Source organism: Aethalodelphis obliquidens, unplaced genomic scaffold, assembly GCF_003676395.1.
Source record: "Aethalodelphis obliquidens isolate GAN/ISIS:26980383/991018 unplaced genomic scaffold, ASM367639v1 scaffold5, whole genome shotgun sequence".
NCBI lineage: Eukaryota > Metazoa > Chordata > Mammalia > Artiodactyla > Delphinidae > Aethalodelphis > Aethalodelphis obliquidens.
Genome location: NW_020837949.1, coordinates 41,358,075 through 41,384,951, shown reverse-complemented (window position 1 = coordinate 41,384,951; position 26,877 = coordinate 41,358,075). Strand labels below are relative to the sequence as shown.

The window sequence follows — 26,877 nt, the reverse complement described above, 5'->3', positions numbered from 1 at the left end:
ACCAAAACCTTATTTCCTGGGCCCTACCAGCAACATTCTAATTCCCTGCTTCTAGGCTAGGGCCCAGGTATTTGTTTTTATCAAGCTTCCCAGATGCTTCTGATTATAGCCAAGTTTGGAAATCATTTCACTGCAAGGTAAAAGCCCAGAGGCCTTAATAATAGCTGTTGTGTATTGCACAACCACTGTAACAACTGTCTTTTTTTTTTAAGGGGGGAAATAACATTTTAAATATTTATTTATTTTTGGCTGTTGGGTCTTCGTTGCTGCGCCTGGGCTTTTTCTAGTTGCAGCGAGTGGGGGCTGCTCTTTGTTGCAATGCACGGGCTTCTCATTGCAGTGGCTTCTCTTGTTGTGGAGCACAGGCTCTAGGCGCGCGGGCTTCAGTAGTTGTGGCATGTGGGCTCAGTAGTTGTGGCTCATGGGCTTTAGAGGGCAGGCTCAGTAGTTGTCGTGCATGAGCTTAGTTGCTCTGCGGCATGTGGGATCTTCCTGGACCAGGGATTGAACCCATGCCCCCTGCATTGGCCAGTGGATTCCTAACCACTGTGCCACCAGGGAAGTCCCACAACTGTCGTTTATTGTGCTTATTGTATCTGAAGTACCAAATATTTCAAGTATTTCTTATATATTTTCTAATAACCTCATAAATATGTTATCCCAGTCTAAAGCTCAGAAAGGTTATGTAACTTATCCACACAGAGCATAGCTTTAAGTTACAGCAGGTGCTAGAATTCAGATTTCTAACTATATTTATACAGTGGTCCCCCCTTATCTGTGGAGGATACGTTCTAAGATCCCCAGTGGATGCTTGAAACCACAGATAGTACCAAAACCTATAGATATATACTGTTTTTTCCTATACATACATACCTATGATAAAGTTTAATTTATAAGTTAGGCATAGTAAGAGATGGTCAACAATAGCTAATAATAAAGGAGAACACTTGTAACAATATACTGTAATAAAAGTTATAAAAATGTGGTGTTTCTCTTAATCAACTTCTTCAACTCTGCCAGAAATGTGACAGTGGCTTCTTCATTGGCAGACTCAGCCTCTCCAGTAATTTTTATATTTTTCAGTCCAAATCTATTCTTGAATCTGTGTAACCATCTCGTATATGTAGTAAATGGCTTGGTGTCACTCCTTTTAGGGGATCCCTTGCTTGCTAAGTTTTCATATAGACTCTATGCTTTCTGGCGCGACATGTTGCCCTCAGTTGGAACACACTTTATGTTGATGCCTTCCACCCACAAATTTAATGCCTTTTCCATCCTAAGTAAGCATTTATTATACACTGTGGCTGTAACTTTGCAGTTTGAGGTGCATCGGCAAAACTAGCAGAAATTTCTTTTTCCTTCTGTATTTCACGGATAGAAGATTCCTTCTTACTATAGATCTTAGCAACCTCAGCATACAATTTTTTTTTCCTTATTAAATCAAGATGTTCACCTTTTCACTTAAAGGAAGTACTTTACAAAATCTTCTCTTTGGCATATCTGAATTGCCAGCATCGCAACTCTCGTGCTTTGGGGCCATTATTAAGTAAAATTATGAAGTAAGGGTTCCTTGAACACAAGCACGGCAATACCACAACAGGCGATCTGATTAACAGAGAAGGCTACTAAGTGACTAACAGGCAGGATACACTGGACAAAAGGATGAATCATGTCATGGGCTGGACGGAGCAGGAAAGCACTGGAAGGTGTGAGATTTCATCATAGTACTCAGAACTGCACACAATTTAAAACTGATGAATTACTTATTTTTGGAATTTTCCATTTAATATTTTTGGACCGCAGTTGACAGCTGGTAACTGAAACCTCGGAAAGCAAAACTTGAGATAAAGGGGGACTACTGTACTGCCCTATGATTCTCTAATATGTTTTTTCATTAAAAACTTAGGAAGTCATTTTAGGGTCTCTGCTTGGCTTTTTCTTCCATTCAGATCAAATTATGTTTTGTATTCTTGCTTTGCGTATGCTGTTCTTACCTACCTTGAAGTTGCATTCATCCATTAATGAAGGCCCAGCTCAAAAGTACTCATTCGGGAGACTTTACCCAACTGAGTCTTTGATCCTTTCCTTGCCTTAAACTCCTTTAAGACTGCTCTCTTAGTAGGTAACAGCATTGTCAGTGTTTAAAAATGTATTATCAGTTATTTATGCTTAATATTACAAATATTGTTGGGGTAGTGTTGCAGTATTGTGATGGGTGGCATGCTTTTTTGAGCCTTCCACTGATCTTTACTATATATAGTACTGATCTTGAGTAGAATGTTGTTTTTATAATGAAATATGTTAAAGACCTTGGTTATGGAAAAAAGTAGAATTTGCTGTTTTGAGGTATCAGATTACTTTGGTTGCTTCAGTAGCTCAACAAGGCAGGCGTTTCAAATCTTTTGTTGTAGAGTAAATTTATAAACATACAGAAACATTTATCACAGTCTATTAATAATTTCAACAGTAATAATTTACTTTGCAATGCAATTTTTTACAAGTATTTTCTTAGGAAATTTATTAGTCTGCTAGGGCTGCCATAATAGAATACCACAGATGAGGTGGCTTAAACCAGTGGTCCCCAACCTTTTTGGCACCAGGGACCGGTTTCGTGGAGTACGATTTTTCTCTGGACCAGTGGCGGTGGGGGAGGGGTTGGGGATGGTTCAGGTGGTAATGCGAGCGATGGGGAGGGCAGATGAAGCTTTGCTCACTCGCTACTCACCTCCTGCTGTGCAGCCTGGTTCCTAACAGGCTGCTGACCGCTATCGGTCCACGGCCTGGGGGTTGGGGACCCCTGGCTTAAACAACAGACATTTGTTTTCTCACAGGAAAGTCCAGGATCAAGGTGCCAGCAGGTTTGGTTTCTGGTGAAGGGTCTTTCTGGATTGCATATGGCCACCTTCTCACTGTGTCCTTACATGGCCTTTGTGCACTCATGAAGGGAGAAAGAGATATCTCTAGTGTCTCTTCCTCTTGTAAGATACCAAGATATGGTATGATGGACCATATGGTATACCATATGGTATGATGGTCCAAGATATGATGGACCCCACTCTTATGACCTCCTTTAACTTAAATTACTTCTTAAAGGCCTTATCTCCCAAATATAGTTACATTGGGGTTAGGGCTTCACGTAAGAATTTTGGGGGTACACAATTCAGTCCATAACAGGAATTGAATTTCTGTTTTTCTGTATGGTGTTGTAATGTAGGTAAGCTGTAGAAAAATTTTTAAAAAACAGGTAATAATGAATACTTTTTCTGCCTACTTACATTTCTTTTTATTAGGCAAGTAATGCTAAGATGAGTATCAGTCAAACATTTTGTGAGTCATGGGATTCAATATTCTGACAAGAAATGGCTTTTATGTCTTTAAGAAGCTGCTTTGAGAGGTATATACAGGAAATAATTTGAATTCATTGACAAAACTGCTGTGTTGTATACAGAATGCATATATGTCATCAGTGCACAAGATACAGTAGTGACTGATTAAAACTGACTAAAGTTAATCCTTTAAAAATTTTGAGTATGTTCTTGATATTTCTTTTCTTTTTTAAAAAAATTAATTTATTAATTTATGTGTTTATTTGGCTGTGTTGGGTCTTTGCTGCTGCGTGCAGGCTTTCTCTAGTTGCGGTGAGCGGGGGGCTACTCTTCATTGAGGTGTGCAGGCTTCTCATTGCGGTGGCTTCTCTTGTTTTGGAGCACGGGCTCTAGGCCTGCAGGCTTCAGTAGTTGTGGCTCGCAGCCTCTAGAGCACAGGCTCAGTAGTTGTGGCATGCGTGCTTAGTTGCTCTGCAGCATGTGGGATCTTCCTGGCCGAGGGCTCAAACCCGTGTCCCCTGCATTATGAGCAGGTGGATTCCTAACCACTGCGCCACCAGGGAAGCCCTACTTTTTTATTTCTGCTTTTTTAAATGTGGCCTCTAGAAAATTTAAAATTACGTGTATGACTTGTGTTATATTTCTAACAAACAGTGCTGATTTAGTCTGTTAGAAACTTACTGCCTTCTGAGATAGTACATTCATCTTTCAATAGCTGTCACTTAATTTTTTTCTTCCTATTTAAAAATTTTTGAATTTTATTTATTTTTTTATACAGCAGGTTCTTATTAGTTATCCATTTTATACATATTAGTGTATATATGTCAATCCCAATCTCCCAATTCATCACCCCCCACCCCCACCCGCCACTTTCCCCCCTTGCTGTCCATACGTTTGTTCTCTACATCTGTGCCTCTGTTTCTGCCCTGCAAACCAGTTCATCTCTACCATTTTTCTAGGTTCCACATATATGTGTTAATATACAATATTTGTTTTTCTCTTTCAGACTTAATTCACTCGGTATGACAGTCTCTTGATCCATCCATGTCTCTACAAATGATCCAATTTCGTTCTTTTTATGACTGACTAATACTCCATTGTATATATGTACCACATCTTCTTTATCTGTTCATCTGTCGATGGGCATTTAGGTTGCTTCCATGACCTGGCTATTGTAAACAGTGCTGCAATGAACATTGGGGTGCATGTGTCTTTTTGAATTATGGTTTTCTCTGGGTATATGCCCAGTAGTGGGATTGCTAGGTCATATGGTAATTCTAGTTTTAGTTTTTTAAGGAACCTCCATACTGTTCTCCATAGTGGCTGTATCAATTTACATTGCCACCAACAGTGCAAGAGAGTTCCCTTTTCTCCACACCCTCTCCAGCATATGTTGTTTGTAGATTTTCTGTTGATGCCCATTCTAACTGGTATGAGGTGACACCTCATTGTAGTTTTGGTTTGCATTTCTCTAATAATTAGTGATGTTGAGCAGGTTTTCATGTGCTTCTTGGCCATCTGTATGTCTTCTTTGGACAAATGTCTATTTAGGTCTTGTGCCCAATTTTTGATTGGGTTGTTTGTTTTTTAATATTGAGCTGCATGAGCTGTTTATATATTTTGGAGATTAATCCTTTGTCCGTTGATTCATTTGCAAATATTTTCTCCCATTTTGAGGGTTGTCTTTTCATCTTCTTTGTAGTTTCCTTGGCTTTGTAAAAGCTTTTAAGTTTTCATTAGATCCCATTTATTTATTTTTGTTTTTATTTCCATTACTCTAGGAGGTGGATCAGAAAAGATCTTGCTGTGATTTATGTCAGAGTGTTCTTCCTATATATTCCTTTAAGAGTTTTACAGTATCTGGTCTTACATTTAGGTCTCTAGCCCATTTTGAGTTTATATTTGTGTATGGTGTTAGGGAGTGTTCTAATTTCATTCTTTTACATGTAGCTGTCCAGTTTTCCCAGCACCACTTATTGAAGAGGCTGTCTTTTCTCCATTGTATATCCTTCCCTCTTTGCCATAGATTAGTTGACCATAGGTGTGTGGGTTTATCTCTGATCTTTCTATCCTGTTCCATTGATCTGTATTTCTGTTTTTGTGCCAGTACCATATTGTGTTGATTACTGTAGCCTTGTAGTATAGTCTGAAGTCAGGGAGTCTGATTCCTCCAGCTCAGTTTTTTCCCCTTGAGACTGCTTTGGCTATTCAGAGTCTTTTGTGTCTCCATACAGATTTTAAGATTTTTTTGTTCTAGTTCTGTAAAAAGTGCCATTGGTAATTTGATAGGGATTGCACTGAATCTGTAGATTGCTTTGGATAGTGTAGTCATTTTCACAATATTGATTCTTCCAATCCAAGAACATGTTATATCTCTCCATCTGTTTGTATCATCTTTAATTTCTTTCATTAGTGTCTTATAGTTTTCTGCATACAGGTCTTTTGTCTCCCTACGTAGGTTTATTCCTAGGTATTTTATTCTTTTTGTTGCAGTGGTAAATGGGAGTGTTTCTTAACTTCTCTTTCAGATTTTCCATCATTAGTGTATAGGAATGCAAAAGATTTCTGTGCATTAATTTTGTGTCCTGCAACTTTACTAAATTCATTGATCAGCTCTAGTAGTTTTCTGGTGGCATCTTAGGTATCTCTATGTATAGCACCATGTCATCTGCAAACAGGGATAGTTTAACTTCTTCTTTTCCAATTTGTATTCCTTTTATTTCCTTTTCTTCTCTGGTTGCCGTGGCTAGGACTTCCAAAACTATGTTGAATAATAGTGGAGAGAGTGGACATCCTTGTCTCGTTCCTGATCTTAGAGGAAATGCTTTCAGTTTTTCACCATTGAGAATGATGTTGGTTGTGGGTTTGTCGTATATGGCCTTTATTATGTTGAGGTAGGTTCCTCTATGCCCACTTTCTGCAGAGTGTTTACCATAAATGGGTTTTGAATTTTGTCAGAAGCTTTTTCTGCATCTATTGAGGTAATCGTATGGTTTTTCTTCAATTTGTTAATGGTGTATCACATTGATTTGCGTATTTTGAAGAATCCTTGCATCCCTTGGATAAATCCCACTTGATCTGGTGTATGATTCTTTTAATGTGTTGTTGGATTCTGTTTGCTAGCATTGTGTTGAGGATTTTTGCATCTTTATTCATCAGTGATGTTGGTCTGTAATTTTCTTTTTTTGTAGTATTTTTGTCTGGTTGGTATCAGGGTGATTGTGGCCTCATAGAATGAGTTCAGGAGTGTTCCTTCCTCTGCAATTTTTTCGAAGAGTTTGAGAAGGATAGGTGTTAGCTCTTCTCTAAATGTTTGATAGAATTCACCGGTGAAGCCATCTGTTCCTGGACTTTTGTTTGTTGGAAGATTTTTAATCACAGTTTTGTTTTGGGGTACGTGGGCCTCCCACTGCTGTGGCCTCTCCCGTTGCAGAGCGCAGGCTCCGGACGAGCAGGCTCAGCAGCCATGGCTCACGGGCCCAGCCACTCTGCGGCATGTGGGACCTTCCCGGACCGGAGCATGAACCCGCGTCCCCTGCATCGGCAGGCGGACTCTCAACCACTGCGCCACGAGGGAAGCCCTAATCACAGTTTTAATTTCGTTACTTGTGATTGGTCTGTTCATGTTTTCTATTTCTTCCTGGTTCACTCTTGGAAGGTTATACCTTTCTAAGAATTTGTCCACTTCTTTCAGGTTGTCCATTTTACTGGCATAGAGTTGCTTGTAGTAGTCTCTTGTCATGCTTTGTATTTCTGCAGTGTCCGTTGTAACTCTTCCTTTTTCATTTCTAATTTTATTGATTTGAGTTCTCTCCCTCTCTATCTTGATGTGACTGTCTAAAGGTTTATCCATTTTGTTTATCTACTCAAAGAACGAGCTTTGAGTTTTATTGATCTCTGCTATTGTTTTTTTTGTTTGTTTATATTTCATGTATTTCTGCTCTGATCTTTATGATTTCTTTCCTTCTACTAACTGTGGGTTTTGTTTGTTCTTTCTCTAGTTCCTTTAGGTGTAAGGTTAGATTGTTAATTTGAGGTTTTTCTTGTTTCTTGAGGTAGGCTTGTATTGGTATAAAATTCCCTCTTAGAACTGCTTTTGCTGAATCCCATAGGTTTTGGATCGTCGTGTTTTCATTGTCATTTGTTTCTAGGCATTTTTAAATTTCCTCTTTGATTTCTTCAGTGATCTCTTGGTTATTTAGTAGTGTATTGTCTAGCCTCCATGTGTTTGTGTTTTTTATGTTTTTTCCCCCGTAATTGATTTCTAATCTCCTAGTGTTGTGATCGGAAAAGATGCTTGATAATGATTTCAGTTTTCTTAAATTTACTGAGGATTGATTTGTGACTCAAGATGTGATCTATCCTGGAGAATGGTCCATGCACACTTGAGAAAAAAGTGTAATCTGCTGTTTTTGGATGGAATGTCCTATAAATACCAATTAATTCTATCTGGTCTATTGTGTCATTTAAAGCTTCTGTTTCCTTAGTAATTTTCTGTCTGTTGATCTGTCCAGATAGATCAATTTATAATTGTTTTGTTTTCTTCTTGGATTGATCCTTTGATCATTATGTAGTGTCCTTGCTTGTCTCTTGTAACATTCTTTATTTTAAAGTCTGTTTTATCTGATATGAGTATTGCTTCTCCAGCTTTCTTTTGATTTCCATTTGCAGGGAATATCTTTTTCCATCCCCTCACTTTCAGTCTGTATGTGTCCCTAGGTCTGAAGTGGGTCTCTGGTAGATAGCATATATATGGGTCTTGTTTTTGAATCCATTCAGTGAACCTGTGTCTTTTGGTTGGAGTGTTTAATCCGGTCACGTTTAAGGTAATTATCGATATGTATGTTCCTGTTTCCATTTTCTCAGTTGTTATGGGTTTGTTTTTGTAGGTCCTTTTCTTCTCTTGTGTTTCCCATTTAGAGAAGTTCCTTTAGCATTTGTTGTAGAGCTGGTTTGGTGGTGCTGAATTCTCATAGCTTTTGCTTGTCTGTAAAGCTTTTGATCTCTCCATCGAATCTGAATGAGATCCTTGCCAGGTAGAGTAATCTTGGTTGTAGGTTCTTCCCTTTCATCACTTTAAATATATCATGCCATTCCTTTCTATCTTGTAGAGTTTCTGCTGAGAAATCAGCTGTTAACCTTATGGGAGTTCCCTTGTATGTTGTCATTTTTCCCTTGCTGCTTTCAGTAATTTTTCCTTGTCTTTAATTTTTGTCAATTTGATTACTATGCGTCTTGGCATGTTTCTCCTTGGGTTTATCCTGCCTGGAACTCTCTGCACTTCCTGGACTGGGTGGCTTTTTCCTTTCCCACATTAGGGAAATTTTCGACTATAATCTCTTCAAATATTTTCTTGGGTCCTTTCTCTCTCTCTCCTCCTTCTGGGACCCCTATAGTGCGAATGTTGTTGTGTTTAATGTTGTCCCAGAGGTCTCTTAGGCTGTCTTCATTTCTTTTCATTCTTTTTTCTGTTCCACAGCAGTGAATTCGACCATTCTGTCTTCTAGGTCACTTATCTGTTCTTTTGCCTCAGTTATTCTGCTACTGAATCCTTCTAGTGTATTTTTCATTTCATTTATTGTATTGTTCATCTCTGTTTGTTTGTTCTTTGATTCTTCTAGGTGTTTTTTCTTTAATTCTTCTAAGTCTTCGTTAAACATTTCTTACATCTTCTCGATCTTTGCCTCCATTCTTTAACCGAGGTCCTGGATCATCTTCACTATCAATATTCTGAATCCTTTTTCTGGAAGGTTGCCTATCTCCACTTCATTTACTTGTTTTTTGGGGGTTTTATCTTGTTCCTTCATCTGGTACCTAGCCCTCTGCCTTTTCATCTTGTCTGTTTTTCTGTGACTGTGGGTTTTGTTCCACAGGCTGCAGGATTGTAGTTCTTCTTGCTTTTGCTGTCTGCCCTCTGGTGGATGACACTATCTAATAGGCTTGTGCAAGTTTCCTGATGGGAGGGACAGATGGTGGGTAGAGCTGAGTGTTGCTCTTGTGGGCAGAGCTCAGTAAAACTTTAGTTCGCTTGTCTGCTGATGGGTGGGGCTGGGTTCCCTCCCTGTTGGTTGATTGGCCTGAGGCGACCCAACACTGGAGGCCACCTGGCTCTTTGGTGGGGCTATTGGAGGACTCCGGGAGGGCTCTTGCCAAGGAGTACTTCCCAGAACTTCTGCTGCCTGTGTCCTTGTCCTCACGGTGAGCCACAGCCGGAGGCCTTCCAACACAGCAGGTAGGTTTGGTTCAGTCTCCTATGGGATCACTGCCCCTTCCCCTGGGTCCCGATGTGCACACTACTTTGTGTGTGCCTTCCAAGAGTGGAGTCTCTGTTTCCCCTAGTCCTGTCGAAGTCCTGCAATCAAATCCCACTAGCCTTCAAAGTCTTGATTCTCTAGGAATTCCTCCTCCTTTTGCCAGACCCCCAGCTTGGGAAGCCTGTCGTGGGGCTCAGAACCTTCACTCCAGTGGGTGAACTTCTGTGGTATAAGTGTTCTCCAATTTGTGAGTCACCCTACCAGCAGTTATAGGATTTGATTTTATTGTGATTGCACCCCTGCTACCGTCTCGTTGTGGCTTCTCCTTTCTCTTTGGATGTGGGGTATCTTTTTTGGTGAGTTCCAGTGTCTTCCTCTCAATGACTATTCAGCACTTAGTTGTGATTCCGGTGCTCTTGCAAGAGGGAGTGAGCGCACGTCCTTCTACTCTGTCATATTGAACCCTCTTCCTATTTTTATATGTATCTGTCTTTGATATTTGTATTCAGATATACTCATTTACTCCTTAAGACCAAAAAGATATCTGATTTGTCTTTAATATTATTATTTAATAGTTTGAAGACAATTCTCTCTTTGAATCTTTTGTGCCAACTTTTAGTCTTTCCATTTCTTTTAACAAGGAAAATGTTATGTGGCAGGTGGTTATATCCGTCCAACCATTGTTACTCCCCTCTGAACTTTCTTCATTTGGTACATATCCCTGCTGATACCTTGAACTGAAATGAATATCTTGTGATTTTAAATTGCAGTTTTGAATAAATCTATCTTTTGTGTCCATCTATGTGCTATATAAATCTGTTAACGAGGCCTAAAGTTAAGTTATCTTTTAGGGTAACTATTTCCTTACTGACATGTGGAGCATAGTGTCAACTAAGGTGTCTCTACCTTTCCCACTTGTGCTGCTATTGTTTCATCTTGCTTCTTCAACACTTTTTTTTTTTTTTTAAATTAGAGGAACTTCTTGATTGAGTGGGTGAAATGTGTTCCACCACCTCCTCCTTACTATTTGCGTCACATTTTGTAGTTCTGCCCTTAACTGAAACTTTATCTATCAGATTCTGGTTTGAGCGTGGATAAAAGGACAAGGTTTGGATCCACATATTTCCATATGGAATTTCATTTGTGTTCTGACTGTGTCTTATAAAGTATTTGTTACTTTTTTAGCTTTTATCATGTGTACACTTAAAGTATATCTTTTATGCTTTTATCAAAATATTTTTATTATTTTTTTAAAATAAATTTTGTTTTATTTATTTTTTAAATTTCTTTTTGGCTGTGTTGGGTCTTTTGCTTTCTCTAGTTGCAGCGAGCAGGGGCTACTCTTTGTTGCGGTGCATGGGCTTCTCCTGGCGGTGGCTTCTCTTGTTGTGGAGCACGGGCTATAGGGGCACCGGCTTCAGTAGTTGTGGTTCACGGGCTCTAGGGCGCAGGCTCAGTAGTGGTGGCGCACGGGCTTAGTTGCTCCGCGGCAGGTGGGATCTTCCCGGACCAGGGCTCAAACCCGTGTGCCCTGCATTGGCAGGTGGATCCTTAACCACTGCGCCACCAGGGAAGCCCTCAAAATCTCAAAATATTATATAATGTTATCTGGGCTTAATTAGGGTTGGATCCTTGTGGTGTGTAATTCTGTTGAAGTTGATATACAGCTAAGCAGCTATTAATCCATCTTATTTTATTTGTACTCCAGCCTTTGTTAATCTGCCTTGTCCATATTCACATCATGATTGAAATCTTGTCAGAATTATCTGTACAGTTTCTTCCTATGCATTCTAATGAACATGTCAGAAATGGAAAATAAACATCTGATTTATCAAAAAGAAAACCTATAGTGACTTGTGAATATGACTTCATTTTCTTTTTATGTGACTTTTTTTTTTTGGATGGAAATGCTTCAGGTTCCTTAATAATAACTTGGAAAATAGAAAATAGTATAAAAGTGACTTACCTCCAAATCCAGTAAGCAAAATACAACCAGTGTTAACATTTGGATGTATTTTCTCTTTGACTTTTTTCTTTGTAAACTTTTAAAAACTTTAATGTTGGTGGCGTATGATTACATTTCTCTTGGGTAAATACTTAGGCTAAGTTATAGGTAGATGTACATTTAACTTTTTAAGAAATTGCCAAAACATTTTCCCACATAGATGTTAACATTTATGTTCCCATCAACAGTGTATAAAAATTCTGGTTGGTTCACGTATTCACCAACACCTGGGATGGCCACTCTTACTAATTTTAGCCATTCTAGTGGAATTGTAGAGATACCTCATTGTGATCATAATTTGCATTTTCCTAATGACTGATGTTGATCTTATCATGTGCTTATTGCCATCTGTATGTCTTTGGTGGTCTGTTGAAATCTTTGGTCCATTTTTAAGTTGTGCTTGTTGTCTAATTGAGTTGTTTATTTTAGATACTAGTCCTTTGTTGAACTATGCAAATAACTTATTTCTCATCATACCTTTATCTACTGTTAATAATCCTTGTCTGTCACAATTATTACTGTGCTGTTTGCCTCAGTAGTGATTTTTTGTTTCCAATTTTTTTTTTTTTTTGGCCACTCCTTGTGGCTTGCAGGATCTTAGTTCCCAGATGAGGGATTGAATCCAGGACATGGTAGTGAAAGTGCCAAGTCCTAACCACTGGACTGCCAGGGATTCCCAATGCTACATTTTTTAATGGGAATTCTTTTGTAAGGAAGAATTGTTCTATCTCATGCATTCATTCATTCAATTATTTATTAATATTAGGACACATGAATATTAATTTTATCATTGCTTTTTGCTCCAGTTGTCCTGAATTTGACCATTGGGAGCTCTTTCCCATTAGCTCCTATTCATCTTTCAACATGCCTCATAATTTTTTTTTGGAGCACTTATTTTCTGATTCGTCTTTTATTTTTCTTCCTTAAGCCCTGGAATTGACCATTTTCCAAGGAGTTCAGGTTCCTTTTATTTCAGAATAGTATTTAGAAGCCAGGGTCTCTGCACTAAAAGTGCTCATTACTCCTGGGGTGTTTTTGCTTCTAGGTGTTTTGAACATAGATCTAGGAAGTTATATTTTTGTGTACATTCACACATCTGTATTTCTATACATATCTATGCATATGTATAGATAATATAGTATATATGTTAACATAAATATATATGTTTATGTATATTAAAAACCATGAGTTCATACTAATACACCAATTCTAATCTACTAACACAAGATTCAGTCTAGCCTTTCTCTTTTCTTATTTGTAACTCCTTTCTCCAACGGTGGAAAACCTGACTCTCATCTACAATTTATTTACTTATTTGTTCAGTTCTGGTATACACATAAGTGTAGTTTCAGAATTGCTGTTGTAAATATATTTACTTACTAGAGTGTAGTATTCCATACACTTCTTTTTGTCTTTAGTCTTATACTATTCAGTCAGCATACTGTTTTCCAGAGTTGTAATTTGGGTTATTACCAACTTAGTTTAATAGAATACAGTAATTTTGCTCCTGTGTACTTTCATTTTCTCTTCCCTTCTTTGTGCTCTTCTTTCTACTTTATAAACCCAAGAACACAATTTAATAATTATTGCTTCATGAAGTGTTCCTTTAAATCAGGTAGAAGAGAGTTGCAAATAAAAATTATGTTTGTACTGTCTTTTATAGTAGTGTTTCTTGTAGGACATATCTGATTGTGAGGAATTCTCTCAGTTTTTGCTTATCAGAGAATGTCTTAAGTTCACCTTCGTTTTTGAAAGATGCCTTTGGTAGATACTGAATTCTTGGTTGACAGTCTTTTTGTTTTAACATCTTGAATATGTCATCCATCTACTTCCTGGCCTCTGTGGTTTCTGATGACATGTTAGTCATTATTCATTTTAAGAGTCCCCTGTATATGGTCATTTAAAGTCTCTCTTGCTGCTTTCCTGATTTTTTGTCTCTGTTTTTTGGCAGTTTGATTTTGATGTGTCTAGGTGTGGATCTCTGCTTTTTTCCTGTTTGGAGTTGCTGAGCTTTTAATGTGTAAACATATTTTTCTTCAGATTTCGGATATTGTCTGCCGTTGTTTCTTCAAATATACTTTTTGCCTCTTACTCCCTTTCTCCCCCTGTCTCTTTCCCTCTCTCCCTCCCTCCTCCTTTCCACTACTTCAGGGACTCCCGTTATGTGTAGGTTGGTATGCTTGATTTTGTTCCACAGTCTCTGGCGCTGTTCAGGTTTTTTTCACTCTTTTTTTGTTTCTGTTCCTTAGACTGGTAAATGTTATTTGACCTATCTTCAAGTTTGCTAATTCTTCTGCTAGCTCACATCTGTTTTTGATCCTCTCTCTCTAGTGAAGTTTCATTTCAGTTATTCTACTTTTCAACTTGAGAATTTTTATTTGGTTCTTTTTAATAATTTCCATCTCTTTATTAATTTTCTCTATTTGGTGAATGTAGTTCTTATACTTTTAGTTTTTTAGACATGATTTCCTTTAGTTATTTGAACATATTTTAAATAGCAGATTTAAACTCTGTCTAATATCTGAGTTTTCTCAGGGTTAGTTTCTATTGATTGCTTCTTTCCCGCCTGAATATGGGTTATGCTTTCTTGGGGTTTTTTGCGTGTCTGATAATTTTTTGTTGAAAACTGGACATTTTAAACGATACAGCGTGACACCAGTGGTCAGATTCTCCCTCTCCCCTTTCTCCTCCACCCCTCAGGGTTTATTTATTATTGCTGTTTGTTGTTTGCTTGTTTAGTGACTTTTGGGGAACTAATTCTGTAAAGTCTATTTTCTTTGTCATGTGTTGTCACTGAAGTCTCTGGTTATCCTAGTGGTTATTTGTGGGGTCTTGCAAGGAATCATCAAACAGGTCACATAATGTTCTTTGGGAATGGGGCTCTGAAGGAGCCTGTTCTGCCTATTCCAGTTGCTGACAGGGTGCTAATTTTTGCCATGATTGCCTGCTGTGGGTTTTCAAGGCTACTGTAGAGCTGATGAGGGAAATAAGAATAGGCGAGTTAAAATGCAACAAATGCTGCAGTTTTTACTGAGATTCAGCCCTTTTTCTTGAATAAGCGCTCTTTGGATTGCTGCAAGCCTTTTGTTAATTTCCAGTTGGAAGAAATTTTCTCTTGATTTTAACAAAGGAGAGAATTTTCTGAAGTCTACTGCTAATTTCGTTAACGTCACTAGTCTATATCCTTTTGTTTTCCAGTGTATACATAAGAGAATGTTTAAAGGTAAATATTACTGCGCCAACTGTCTAATAATAGTTTTTCCATTCAGTATGTTGTTATCTGTCATTTCTGTTCTAAAACTTTAATTTTAATGGCTGCATGGTGTTTTAACACATGAGAGTACCATAATGTATTATTTGTTTCACTTGTTTTTGAAACTTTGGTTTTTATGATTTTTCATTATCGTTAATAGTGTTTTGTTGAATGTTCTTTTATCTAAATCTTATATATTTGTAAGATTATAAATTCATGAAAGTGGAATTTGTTGAGTGTGAGAGCATGAAAACTTAAGTTTTTGATGCACATGGCCAAATTGATCTTCAGGGAAGTGGTTTCAGTTTATATTCTACCAGTCATGTACGAAAGTGCCTATTTTCCCACATCCTCACTTACTACTGGGTACTACTATTCATTTAGTTTTGTGCTCTCTAGTAGATCTTTTGGTAATGTATTATGTCCTCTATCTATGAAATTTCTATTTCTATATCTAGTAGGGTAGCCGCTAACCACATGTGGCTGTTGAGCACTTGAAATGTGGCTAGTCCTAAATAAGTTATGCTATATTTCAAAGATTATTACAAAGGAAAAGAAAGAGTAATGAATAATGTAAAATGAGTCATAATAACTTTTTATATTGATTGCATATTGAAATGATAATATTGTATATACATTGGGTGAAATAAAATGATATTAATTTCACCTTTTTACTCTTACTTCCCTAATGTGTCTACTAGAATATTTATAATTACATATGTTATTCACCTTACATTTCTATCAGATAGTGCTTGTCTAGACTCTAGACCATTCTTCCTTTAAAAAAAGCCCTGCTTCTTTAAAGCTTATGCTATTTAACAACAGTATTTTCTCACCCTTCTTAAATTTGTTGGTTACCACATCCCTGTTTTCTCTTTATTTGTCAAAGATGTCACCAAACACTCAGTTTTTCTTTCTACCCCAAGCTGTCTTACCATTCTGGGGCGTTTTTAGTGCCCATGTGTAAAACTTGTTCAATAATTTAGCTTCACAGTATCTGGATTATGGTTGAGCCATCATTTTAATGGCTCCATGTGGTCATCATCTGGAACTTCTGTTCCACCTCTGAAATCTTAATTGTATGGCTCATTCTATTCACAATTTCATATTCTTAGCTATCTCATTTCCTTACTTCATACCTTGGATCCTTGACTCTCTCCATTTTGTTCACTAAATCACTTCAACCATACTTGTCAGCTCCCTTGATCCCTTGTAGTTTTGTGTACCCTTTCTGCAAAATAACAGCTTCAAATAACAGCTTATTGGCTTACATTCAAGTTACAGATTGCTATTGGAGTAAAAGATCTCGTGGCTTTAGGGATACATTCACACAGATCTTCAGCCTAAACTAGTGGACAGAATTCCTTGGCTGCCTGTTGTGTATTCCTAGCCCTTCTTTTTGTTTTGGTGGTTGCTGATTCAAATCTTTCTCTCTTAAAATTCCCTGGTCCATCCCTCCTCTTTTAGGATTAGCAGGTGATTTTTTTTTTCTGGAGTTCACAGAAAATCCTGTCCATCATTCCAGAATGTTATCTGTATCCTGGTTTACCTTCCTTTCTTCAGCTGCTTGGGTAGGTAATCTTTTTTTTTTTTTTTTTTATTTAATTAATTAATTTGGCTGCATTGGGTCTTTGTTGCTGTGTGTGAGCTATCTATAGTTGCAGCGAGCGGGGGCTACTCTTCATTGAGGTGCACAGGCTTCTCATTGCAGTGGCTTCTCTTGTTGTGGAGCACGGGCTCTAGGTGCATGGGCTTCAGTAGTTGCATCACGCGGGCTCAGTAGTTGCAGTGTGCGGGCTTAGTTGCTCCGTGGCATGTGGGATCCTCTTGGACCAGAGATTGAACCCGTGTCCCCTGCATTGGCAGGCAGATTCTTAACCACTGTGCCACCAGGGAAGTCCCTGTCTAGGTAATCTTTTCTTTTTTTTTTTTAAACTTATTTTTTACTTTTTAAAGCATTTTTTAAAAACTTATTTATTGGAGTATAGTTGATTTACAGTGTTGTGTTAATTTCTGCTGTACAGCAGAGTGACTCAGTTATACACATATATATATTCTTTTTTATATTCTTTTCCATTGTGGTTTATCCCAGGATATTGAATATAGTTCCCTGTGCTATACAGTAGGACCTTGTTGTTTATCCATTCTATATGTAATAATTTGCACCTACTAATACCAAACTCGCAGCATTTATTAACATTTAAACATGCAGCTATCATTTTTTTTTATTCCTAAAACTTGCATAACCCTTTATTGTCCTCTAGCTTCTACCTTATTGCCCTTCTATTCACAGATAAGCTTTCAGAAAGAATTGTTTACCCTCACTGTCTGCAGTTAGTTATTCACTGCTTATTTAATTCCAGTCTGCCTTCATCTATCTTCCCCTATCTTTCCACTGCTCTGACAGTGGTCCCTGATAATGATATATAGATTCTTCTATGTCTCTGTATTGACCACTCCAGAGCATTTGGTACAGTTGACCACTTCTTGAAGGAGGCCACTACAGTTGACCTCCTTGAACTGCTTCTAAGAACTACTTTCCTCATTCTTCTCTCTCCCCTTTTCCTAGGTTTGTGTAGGTGATAGTGGTGGTGGTAGTGGGATGTTGCTGTTGGTTCTGACCTGCTTCCTACTTTGTATACTGTAATTGGATCCATACCCATGGCCTTCATACCGTTTAAATGTTGTTGACTTAAAATGTTAATATCTGCCTAACCTAGACATTTCTAGAACTTCTAACTTTTATATATGTAGCTGCCTACTAGATATTTGTCTCCCTAAAGCCAATTTTGCACCTTAAACGCAAATGAATTTTGCTTTTAATGATTGGAACAACCATTAATCCAGTTGCTCAACCTAAATTCATAAATTTGAGTCTTACCACTCCCCCCACAAGTTACAGAGGCTTGTCAGTTCATGTAATATCTTACCCAGCACTGTCCATTAGAAGTTAATGCAAGCCACATATGTAATTTAAACTTTTCTAGTAGCTACATTTAAAAAGTAAAAAGGAACACGTGAGTTTAACTTTAGTATCAGATTTTATGTAGCCCAGTATAGCTAAAATTTTATTTCAACCTGTAATCAGTATAAAAATTGACATGCTTTATTCTTTTTTTTCATAATCGGTCTTCAAAACCTGGTTTCTATTTTATACTTAGAATATATATCAATTCAGACTAGCTAAATTTCAAGTGCTCGATAGCCACATGTAGCTAGTGGCTACTGTTACGGACAGTAGCATTCTAACTTAATTTCTCTTCATCCCCACTGCTTCTGTCTTCCCTGGGCTACTGCAACAGATCTTGGGATTGCTACCATTATCTCCTGCAGTTCATCCTCAATATTATTGTTAGTGGTAATTTTCTAAAATATGAATGTGACTCGGCATGTGAATTAATGTGATTGTGCAATTTTCTGCTTCAAATCCTTTAATGCTGTTCATAAGTTTTCAAGATGAAGCCTATTCTAAGTTCTTTAGTGTGGCCAACAAAGTCCTTTATAATCTGGCTTTTGCTTAACTTTCCTACCCTGTATCTTCTGGACCCTGATAATGAGTTGTATTGAGCTATTTGTAGTTACCATAAAGAACTGTGCTCTCTCCTCTTGCTTTTGTACCTTTACAGTTACCAGTTAGCCTGCTCATATTCTCTAGTACCTACCTACATCTCTCATCAGACTAAGGCCTACTAGTCCTTCAGGATCTGAAGGATTTGGCCCCAGGATAGGAGAAAACACCCTTTTTTTCGTTCTCATAGCCATCTTTCTGTGCTTGCCTCCATTATAGTATTTATCACTGTGTTAATATAATTGTCTTCTAACTTACCTGACCTCAGATTCTTAGTTTTATAAGCAGGGACCTTGTTCTTATTAGCTTTTACATCCCTAATTACTAATACACACATTGTAAGGGTCCAGTAACTGTGTTGATTGAATGAGTGTGGCCAGTAATTCTGTGAGTAGAGATTTAAATTCCAAGTTCAGAGCAAAGAAAAAAATGTATTTAAACTTTTAAGTTATCTCATTCTTACATGTGTTCATACAATTAAATATTAAAATCTTTTAAGTAGATTAACCAAGAATCCAGAATAAGATTAAGAAAATAAAAGTTGGTTTCATTTGTATACAATTGTTCATCTCAGTAAAAAGGGTGGAGCTGGGGGCATGCAAACTAAGATATGATCTTTAGAGAAAATTGGGGAGGGAACATCAAAGTTAACATTTAGGACAAGCTTATGTTATCTTGTAACATCTTAGTGTTCTTGTTATATTAAATCTAGAATCTAGGTATTTTTACACCAGTTATATTTAAAATACTTAAGGCATTTAAATAGTGAAGTTCTTTAATTTTCCCCTTGAATTATGTAAGAAATGGGAGGAATTTGACTTAGTGCTAGACAGTTTCATCTATGTGTATGATGTAAGGCTTTTGTTAGTAATAATGAGTAGACAAGTAAATTTATGTATCTTTTTTCTTTTGTAGTGAGTAGTTTTTTGTATTTAGAATTACGTAAACTTTAGGAGAAAAAAATTTAATTGTATTTGTCAGTATGTGAAACAGCATACAGTTTGTTTGTGTTTTAAAATCCAAAGTGGTACAGCTTGAACTTGAAATTATTTAGGAAAGATCAAATGTTACCTTTGAAATTTTAAGTTACTGATGTAACCCTTCCTTGGATCTTTGCAGTCTGTTTTTTTGTTTGTTTGTTTGTTTGAATTGTAGTTACTAAGGGGAGAAATAGAATCCTGGTCATATTTATGTAATTTGGGGCTGAATATCTCTTTTTGTAAAGATGGGGAGAGCTGAAGGTTTATAGTAGATCCTACCAAAAATATGTTTTAATTTTCCTCAAATTCCGACTTTTGTCACTTCCAACCTGTCACAACTCAATTTCGTTATTGTTACTGAAAAGCATATTTAGCAGTTTTCAAAACAAGTTGCTACTTTTCTCCTTTGGAAAATATATATTAATTTATAAATATTAATATTTATAGATACTAATATTCAGACCTTTAAAATGACAATGGATTTTCACATGCCAAGATTTTGATAACTTTATTCTTTGGAATAAGAACAAATGGCAAGAGAATATAAACAAATCTCAAGGGTTCCAATAATCTGTCAATTGAAACCTTTTTGAGGCATCTTGTTCTTTGAATATAATTGATTTCTAGAAGAAAGTTTAAATAAGTTAAACACTGAAATTACTGGATATTGTATTTAAGTTGATTTTTCCACAGGTTGTGAAATAGCAAGCAGTGGAATTGTAGCTTGATTTTCTTTTTTTTTTTTTTTTTGCGGTACACGGGCCTCTCACTGTTTTGGCCTCTCCCGTTGCGGAGCACAGGCTCCGGACGCGCAGGCTCAGCGGCTGTGGCTCACAGGCCCAGCCGCTCCGCGGCATGTGGGATCCTCCCGGACCGGGGCATGCACCCGGATCCCCTGCACCGGCAGGCAGACTCTCAACCACTGCGCCACCAGGGAAGACCCTGTAGCTTGATTTTCTTAAATGTGAATTTTGTCATAGAGATTTGGCATATCTTTTAGATAGTAACCAAAAGATTTTGTAAGCATATGCTTTTAGAAAAGATGATTTGATAACTGTTTCTTCTTATGTAACTGATGTTTGAAATCAAGTAATACTCTTAAGACCTCAAGATATTTTGGGTGAATATACTTTTATCTACATTCACATGCTTATAAATGTCACAGTTATATCACTCAGGTCTATAAGTAATATTTCTTTATCCAGAGGTTGTATTTCACACTGGCACTGTGAACATTATATTTGTGCAGAAAAAGAATCAGTTTAGGTCTTCTGAATTATAGACTGTGGTTGATTTTAGAATTTGGGGTAAGGAAAGATTTTTATGATATGTGAAAAGTCTGTGTGTTTTAGTCAACCAGTGTTATATTATTGGTGTATTTCCTAAGTCTGTCTTTTGTGTTGAGACACAGTTTCTTCCTCAGAAGAAACTTTCCTGAAAGTATATTTTTGTCCTTTATCTTTTTTAATAACTCCTGTGTATCAGCACTCTGTTAGGAATGTAGAGATGAATATGACATGATTCTCTCCTGGAAATAAGTTGTGTTGGGAAACTGGCAAGTAACATGTTTAATTTTAAAATAATTTAATTTAAAACATGAAATTATTTAAAATGTTATAGTAGTTATGTACAGAGAATTATCTACTCTCAACCTAGTCACTCTTCTTCCTCACTGTTACTGAGACTGCTTTGGTGCAAAACTACCAGTAATCTTCTTATTTCCAAATTTTATGTTCACATCTCTGGTATTTCATTTGACTGTTCAGTAGCATTTAACACAAGTGAGTGACCTTGAGCCAGTCCTAGTTTTCCTTTCTCCTCACTGACTGATCAATCTTTCTCATTCTTTCTCTGCCTAACATCTCAATGTTGGAGTGCTCCAGGACACTGTCTAGACCCCCTTTTATCTATAATCTCTCTTTGGGAATCTGATCCTCTCCCCATACTATCTATATGCTTATGTTTCCTAAATCTATATTTTCAGCACCAACCAACCCTGGAATTTCTGAATTCATATGTTTAACTGCCTACTGGCCATCTCTTCTTGAATATGTAACAGACACCTCCACTTAACATGTTAAAAGCTATTTTTGATTTTGGTGATTTTGGCCCTCACAGCCCACTCTTTTCCTCCCCTTTGTATCGTGTTTCCCTGGAGATATCACTAGCCATTGAGTTGTTCAAGCCAAGTACTTAGGAGTTATCTTTTGTCTCTTCATCTTTTGTCTGTTTTTCTTTTGCCAGTCACATCTAACCCACCAGCAATGTCCTGACAATTCTTCTTTCAAAACATATTCTGAATCTTCATCTCTCTTTGCATGCATACCATCTAAATTCAGTATACCCTTTCTTTCTTGGACTATTGCAGTAGGCTCCTTACTAGTTTTCTTATTTCCATTTCTTCTCTTAGCAGTAAGAGCTATCTTTAAAACACAAATCAGGTCAGGTCACTTGCCTGTGTAAAACCCTCCAGTGGCTTCCCATCATGCCTAAAATAACATCCAGATTTCTTACTTTGGCTGGGTACAACATGATCTGGCCCCTGCCTGCCTCCCTGACCTCATTTTTTATCACTTATCCCCTGGTCCACTACTTCACCTCATTGTAGTTCATGTACCTTCTTTTTGTTCCTGAAAGTACCAAGTTCATCCCCACTTTAGGGCCCATTCCTTAGCCCTAGAATGCTTTTCTCCCTTTTCTTAATTCAGTCTCCTAGTTGTGCCTAAGACTATTCTAGGAGTTGAGGATAAAGCAATAAATAAGACACACAGGTAGATGGAGATGTTTTTATTACACCTTTTTGTATGGTGGGTTCCTTGAATATGTAACCTAAAATATTTTCTCTGAAACTTCTTCAGCTCTCCCAGATGACTTCCTCTTTTTGATGCCACAACTTATGTAGTTCATTTAATCTGTACCTTGATGGAGTTTACATTTTAGTTGGAGGTAGGGTGGGTGGAGATCACAATAAACAAGATTTGTAAAATGTATGTTAAATGGTGGTAAGTGCTAAAGAGAAAAACATAAAGCAGCAAAGTGCTGAGATGAGTTGTAATTTTAGATAAGGGTGATCAGGGCAGTCCTCTCTTTGAAGGTGACATTTGAATCATCATCTGTTCTAGGTTGTGATATAACTCATAGATTTCTTCAATATAGAATAAAGACATACCCTTTTTAAAGACATTTTGTCCAAGGATAGTCTGTTTTCTTGTCTTTGCTATATTATTTGCCTTTAAGTTATTACAGGTCACATTTACTTCGTCTTTCCATTTGTTACTGCTTGCCATCTTTAGCTTCCTTCCCTCTCCTGTATCTATAAGTTTGCATTTCTTCCAGTTCTTAACTTTAATTACTTGAAATATAGCACTGTATAAAGATTTTAACTAAAACATTGGCATTTATCTGAAGTGGGCTGTCTTAATCCAGTGACTGACAGAGCAAAACTGTATGAAATTTACATTTTTTTCTTCTTGGGATTTAAATTTGGTCCCTGTATATCTTCTTGAAACATCATACTTTACACTTTTTTTTTTTTTTTTTGCGATACGCGGGCCTCTCATCGTTGTGGCCCCTCCCGCCGCGGAGCACGGGCTCCGGACGCGCAGGCCCAGCGGCCATGGCCTACGGGCCCAGCCGCTCCGCGGCACATGGGACCCTCCCGGACCGGGGCACGAACCCGCGCCCCCTGCATCGGCAGGCGGACTCCCAACCACTGCGCCACCAGGGAAGCCCCATACTTTACACTTTTTTCACCATTTCTTGTAAGACTTCAGGTACAGGGCATAGTAATTGTTCTTTATAAAAAGATAGATAGGAGGCCTCTGGTTCTGTGTTTGATCAGGAGAGCTGCTGAAATGGATTAAAATTCATTGGGCCTTATATCCGACAAAAAATATTACCTTGACGTGAGTAGAAAAAAGTCTGCCTTCAATTTATTTGTAATTTACCTCTAATTTGTTGAGTTACATGTAAGTAACTTTCATTTTTTTCCCTCTATCTTTTACTATGTTCCAATGGATTTCTCTCTCCTGTTCGACTGAATGTGCCGTGTATGATTCTTGGAATTCCTCGTTTACTGTTCCTCTGTGGATCTGTCTGTTGGAATCTGGAACACTGGAATGATGGAAATGTGTTCTTTACAAAGTAGCTGTGAGTATGCTACATAATTTATAGAGAGGCTTTTTTCTCGTCTAAGTTAAATTTCAGTTATAGTTGGATGAAATATGAACCAAGGAAGCCTTAAATTTAATGCATATTCTTAGCTCTGCATGTAGTAGGCTTTCAAATATTTGACTTTAAAATATTCTGATCAGTATCCTAACTAGTATATTTAAAATTAGTCTTTCAGTTTAATTGGCTTACTTATCTTCTCAATATTTGTCTTAAAAATCAGTTTATATGAATTTTAAAAAAGATAAAAATATTATGGATGGAATATTTAGTTACATATGTGATGCTAGTAAGAAATGCAGATTGCTGTTCTTTGTTAAATCCAAATGTATTGAATTAGTACTTTGATCCCATATGAGTTTTTTCGGATGAGAATTTAAATGTGGCAAAAATCTTTAAGAAAAATGTGTACCTCTTAGGAATATTTTGCCATTTTATATATATGTACATATATATATATTTTTTTGCCGTACGCGGGCCTCTCACTGTTGTGGCCTCTCCTGTTGCGGAGCACAGGCTCCGGACGCGCAGGCTTAGTGGCCGTGGCTCATGGGCCCAGCCGCTCTGCGGCATGTGGGATCTTCCCGGACCAGGGCACGAATCCGTGTCCCCTGCATCGGCAGGTGGACTCTCAACCACTGCGCCACCAGGGAAGCCCCTTGCCATTATATTTTAATGAATGAATAAGACCTACCCCTAAGTAAATTAATCAGTAAGACTCTACTCACTCAGATGGTCTGAACTGTGGACAGTGTTTCTCACCAATGGGTAAGTTGAAAATCAGACTGATTTACTATGACAATTTAGAAGTAGATTTCTTTGAATTACTCATGAAACTTACTGAGATCATCAAAGAATCAAAAACCACACAGAAAAGTGAATTGAAATTTACTTTAAAACCTGGATAAATCTGATGTCCCTGATGATAGAGGCAGCAGACTCATGTAAAAATCTTGAAGTGACATAATTGGACCTAGTATAACAGCTTGAAAGATAATGTTACTGACTGACATTGATCATGAGAGCTTTTAAGAGTTCATGAAAAATTTTAAACTCCACGTTTTGATTTTATTTCATGAATAAGAAGATAAATTTCAAGAAACTCCTGCCTCTGGTAATTAGTATGAGCAAAGGGAATGATTAAAAGAGTCCTTAATATAATTTTAAGGGGATTTGAATTTTTTGTGAAAAATCCTTCCGTTTTTTTTGGTTGATTGGTCAGAATCTTATTATTAGTAAGTTACTATAAATTGAAATCTTTGCTCTGAGGCAGGTTTCTTTAATTTTTATTTTATTCCTTTGGGTTTTTGTAATTGTCTATTGTCAGTCAACTTGTGCTCAATTCATTTTGTCCATTTCTGCAATTAACTAATACTTTTATTGGTAACACTGTAAAATCAGTTTGATTCACCATGAATAATATTAGTTTATATAGTTTTCTAAAAATAGGTTAATGAAGGGAATTTGAAATGTGTGACAGAAGTGATTTATTGATATATGAATAACCGGACTGCTTTTGCTTTTCTCAGCAACAGAAGAACCTTGAAGGCTATGTGGGATTTGCAAATCTCCCAAATCAAGTATACAGAAAATCAGTGAAGAGAGGGTTTGAATTCACACTTATGGTTGTGGGTAAGATATGATTTCTCACTAAAATTGAGTTTTGATATGTTTCCAACTATTAATGAACTCTGAATGATTTGAGAAAACAATAGCCCAAATAACTGCAGGGATCATGTGTTATATTTTCTTTTGTTATGCAAATACATTTTAAAATTTAGCTTGATGGCGTAATGGGATTTCAGTATTTTCTTGCCTCTTTCTTGCAGATGGCACAGTTTTGGAAATTCAGTAAAAGTTGAGAAGAGGGGTGGGGGGTGTAGTGGTTGAATAGAACGCTGGAGAAGTTCTCTTCAATCGATGATGCTACAAAAGGAAATAGCATCTGGTGGTTACTTATTACTCCAGGATTTTTTTTTTTTTTTTTTTTGACGGTACGCGGGCCTCTCACTGTTGTGGCCTCTCCCGTTGCGGAGCACAGGCTCCGGATGCGCAGGCTCAGCGGCCGTGGCTCATGGGCCTAGCCGCTCCGTGGCATGTGGGATCTTCCCAGACTGGGGCAAGAACCCGTGTCCCCTGCATCGGCAGGCGGACTCCCAACCACTGCGCCACCAGGGAAGCCCCAGGATAATTTTATTCTCTGGCTCATATAGTGTAGTGAAGCCACATCACATGAGTGTTTAACTTAAACATATGTTCTCTGAATTTGAAAAAGAAGGATGGGGTAGAGGATCATAATCATGCAAATGATTACCCTGGGAATTCATTCATTAAGTGTAAGCCCTGGAATTAGTGAAATATGATGACTCTCCTTGTTCTTTAGTTCACTCTCATTTTTCTTATGAGTGTGTTTTGTCCTGTGAGCACCTTTCCCTGCCTGTAGTCCATTTTAAGAGATTGTCAAGGGTTATTTTGACTGTAGGTTGGTAACATAATCATTATATATATAAAAACACTTTACCATGTATAAGATTAGTTATCTTAAATGACAGTCTTAAATGACTATAATATTTTCACCTCATATAGGCTGACTTTATAACCTAGCTCCTCAGTTTGATGCAATTTTGTTGTATTTCTCTATTTGTTTTATGAAAGTAAAAGGCAGAATAGTGGATTGACTATATCCATGACAGAGAAAATTGAGTTGATGCTGGACCTTTATGTACTGTGCATTAAATTTGCTAATTACATTCAACTCCTGGTATTTTTATTTTGGTGTTGAATTAGATTAATTGAATTAGGTATGAAATACCCCTTCATTGAAGGGAAGAATATTTTATCAACTGACCAGAGTATTTTACTTGAGGGTAGGTTTGTGGCTGTTTGGAAGTATCTGCATTGTAATAGTTCATAGTTAAAACATGGTGGTACAAAGTCTGCAAACTTGATACTTGGTAGAGTTGGTTAACTTGTCTGTCTCTGGTTGAGTAAGAAGCATAGTATACCTAGCTTGCAAACTGCTGGTGTAGACCAGAGGTGTGGGTCTAAATAGGTGGATAAAATATGCAGGACATACCTTTTCTTCCATAGATTGGTAACATAATCATTGTATGTGAAGAAATACTACATCTTACCTTTACTATGTAATGTTAGTGATCTTAAATGACACACCGTAGACAAATATAAGATCATTTTTTTAATTTGTAGAAAACTTCCTAGGTGCATTAGGAGAACCATAGCAATTTCCAAAAAAATTTTAATATTAAAATTTAAAGAATAACTTCTTGGGGCTTCCCTGGTGGCGCAGTGGTTGAGAGTCTG

At 37.3% G+C, this 26,877-nt stretch overlaps 1 protein-coding gene across 9 annotated transcripts in view; it reads left to right on the top strand.

The window, feature by feature from the left end:
• SEPTIN7 (septin 7) overlaps positions 1-26,877 on the top strand; it is a 102,271-nt gene that overhangs the window by 12,031 nt on the left and 63,363 nt on the right. For 4 of the 9 annotated variants that reach the window (XM_027102206.1, XM_027102207.1, XM_027102202.1 and 1 more), the window contains exon 3: positions 25,092-25,188. In XM_027102206.1, coding sequence (XP_026958007.1) covers positions 25,092-25,188 — 97 coding nt within the window. Of the gene's footprint in view, positions 1-24,291; positions 24,325-25,085; positions 25,189-26,877 lie in introns of those variants that run through there. The other 5 variants (XM_027102204.1, XM_027102205.1, XM_027102200.1 and 2 more) reach the window with 2 other exon arrangements.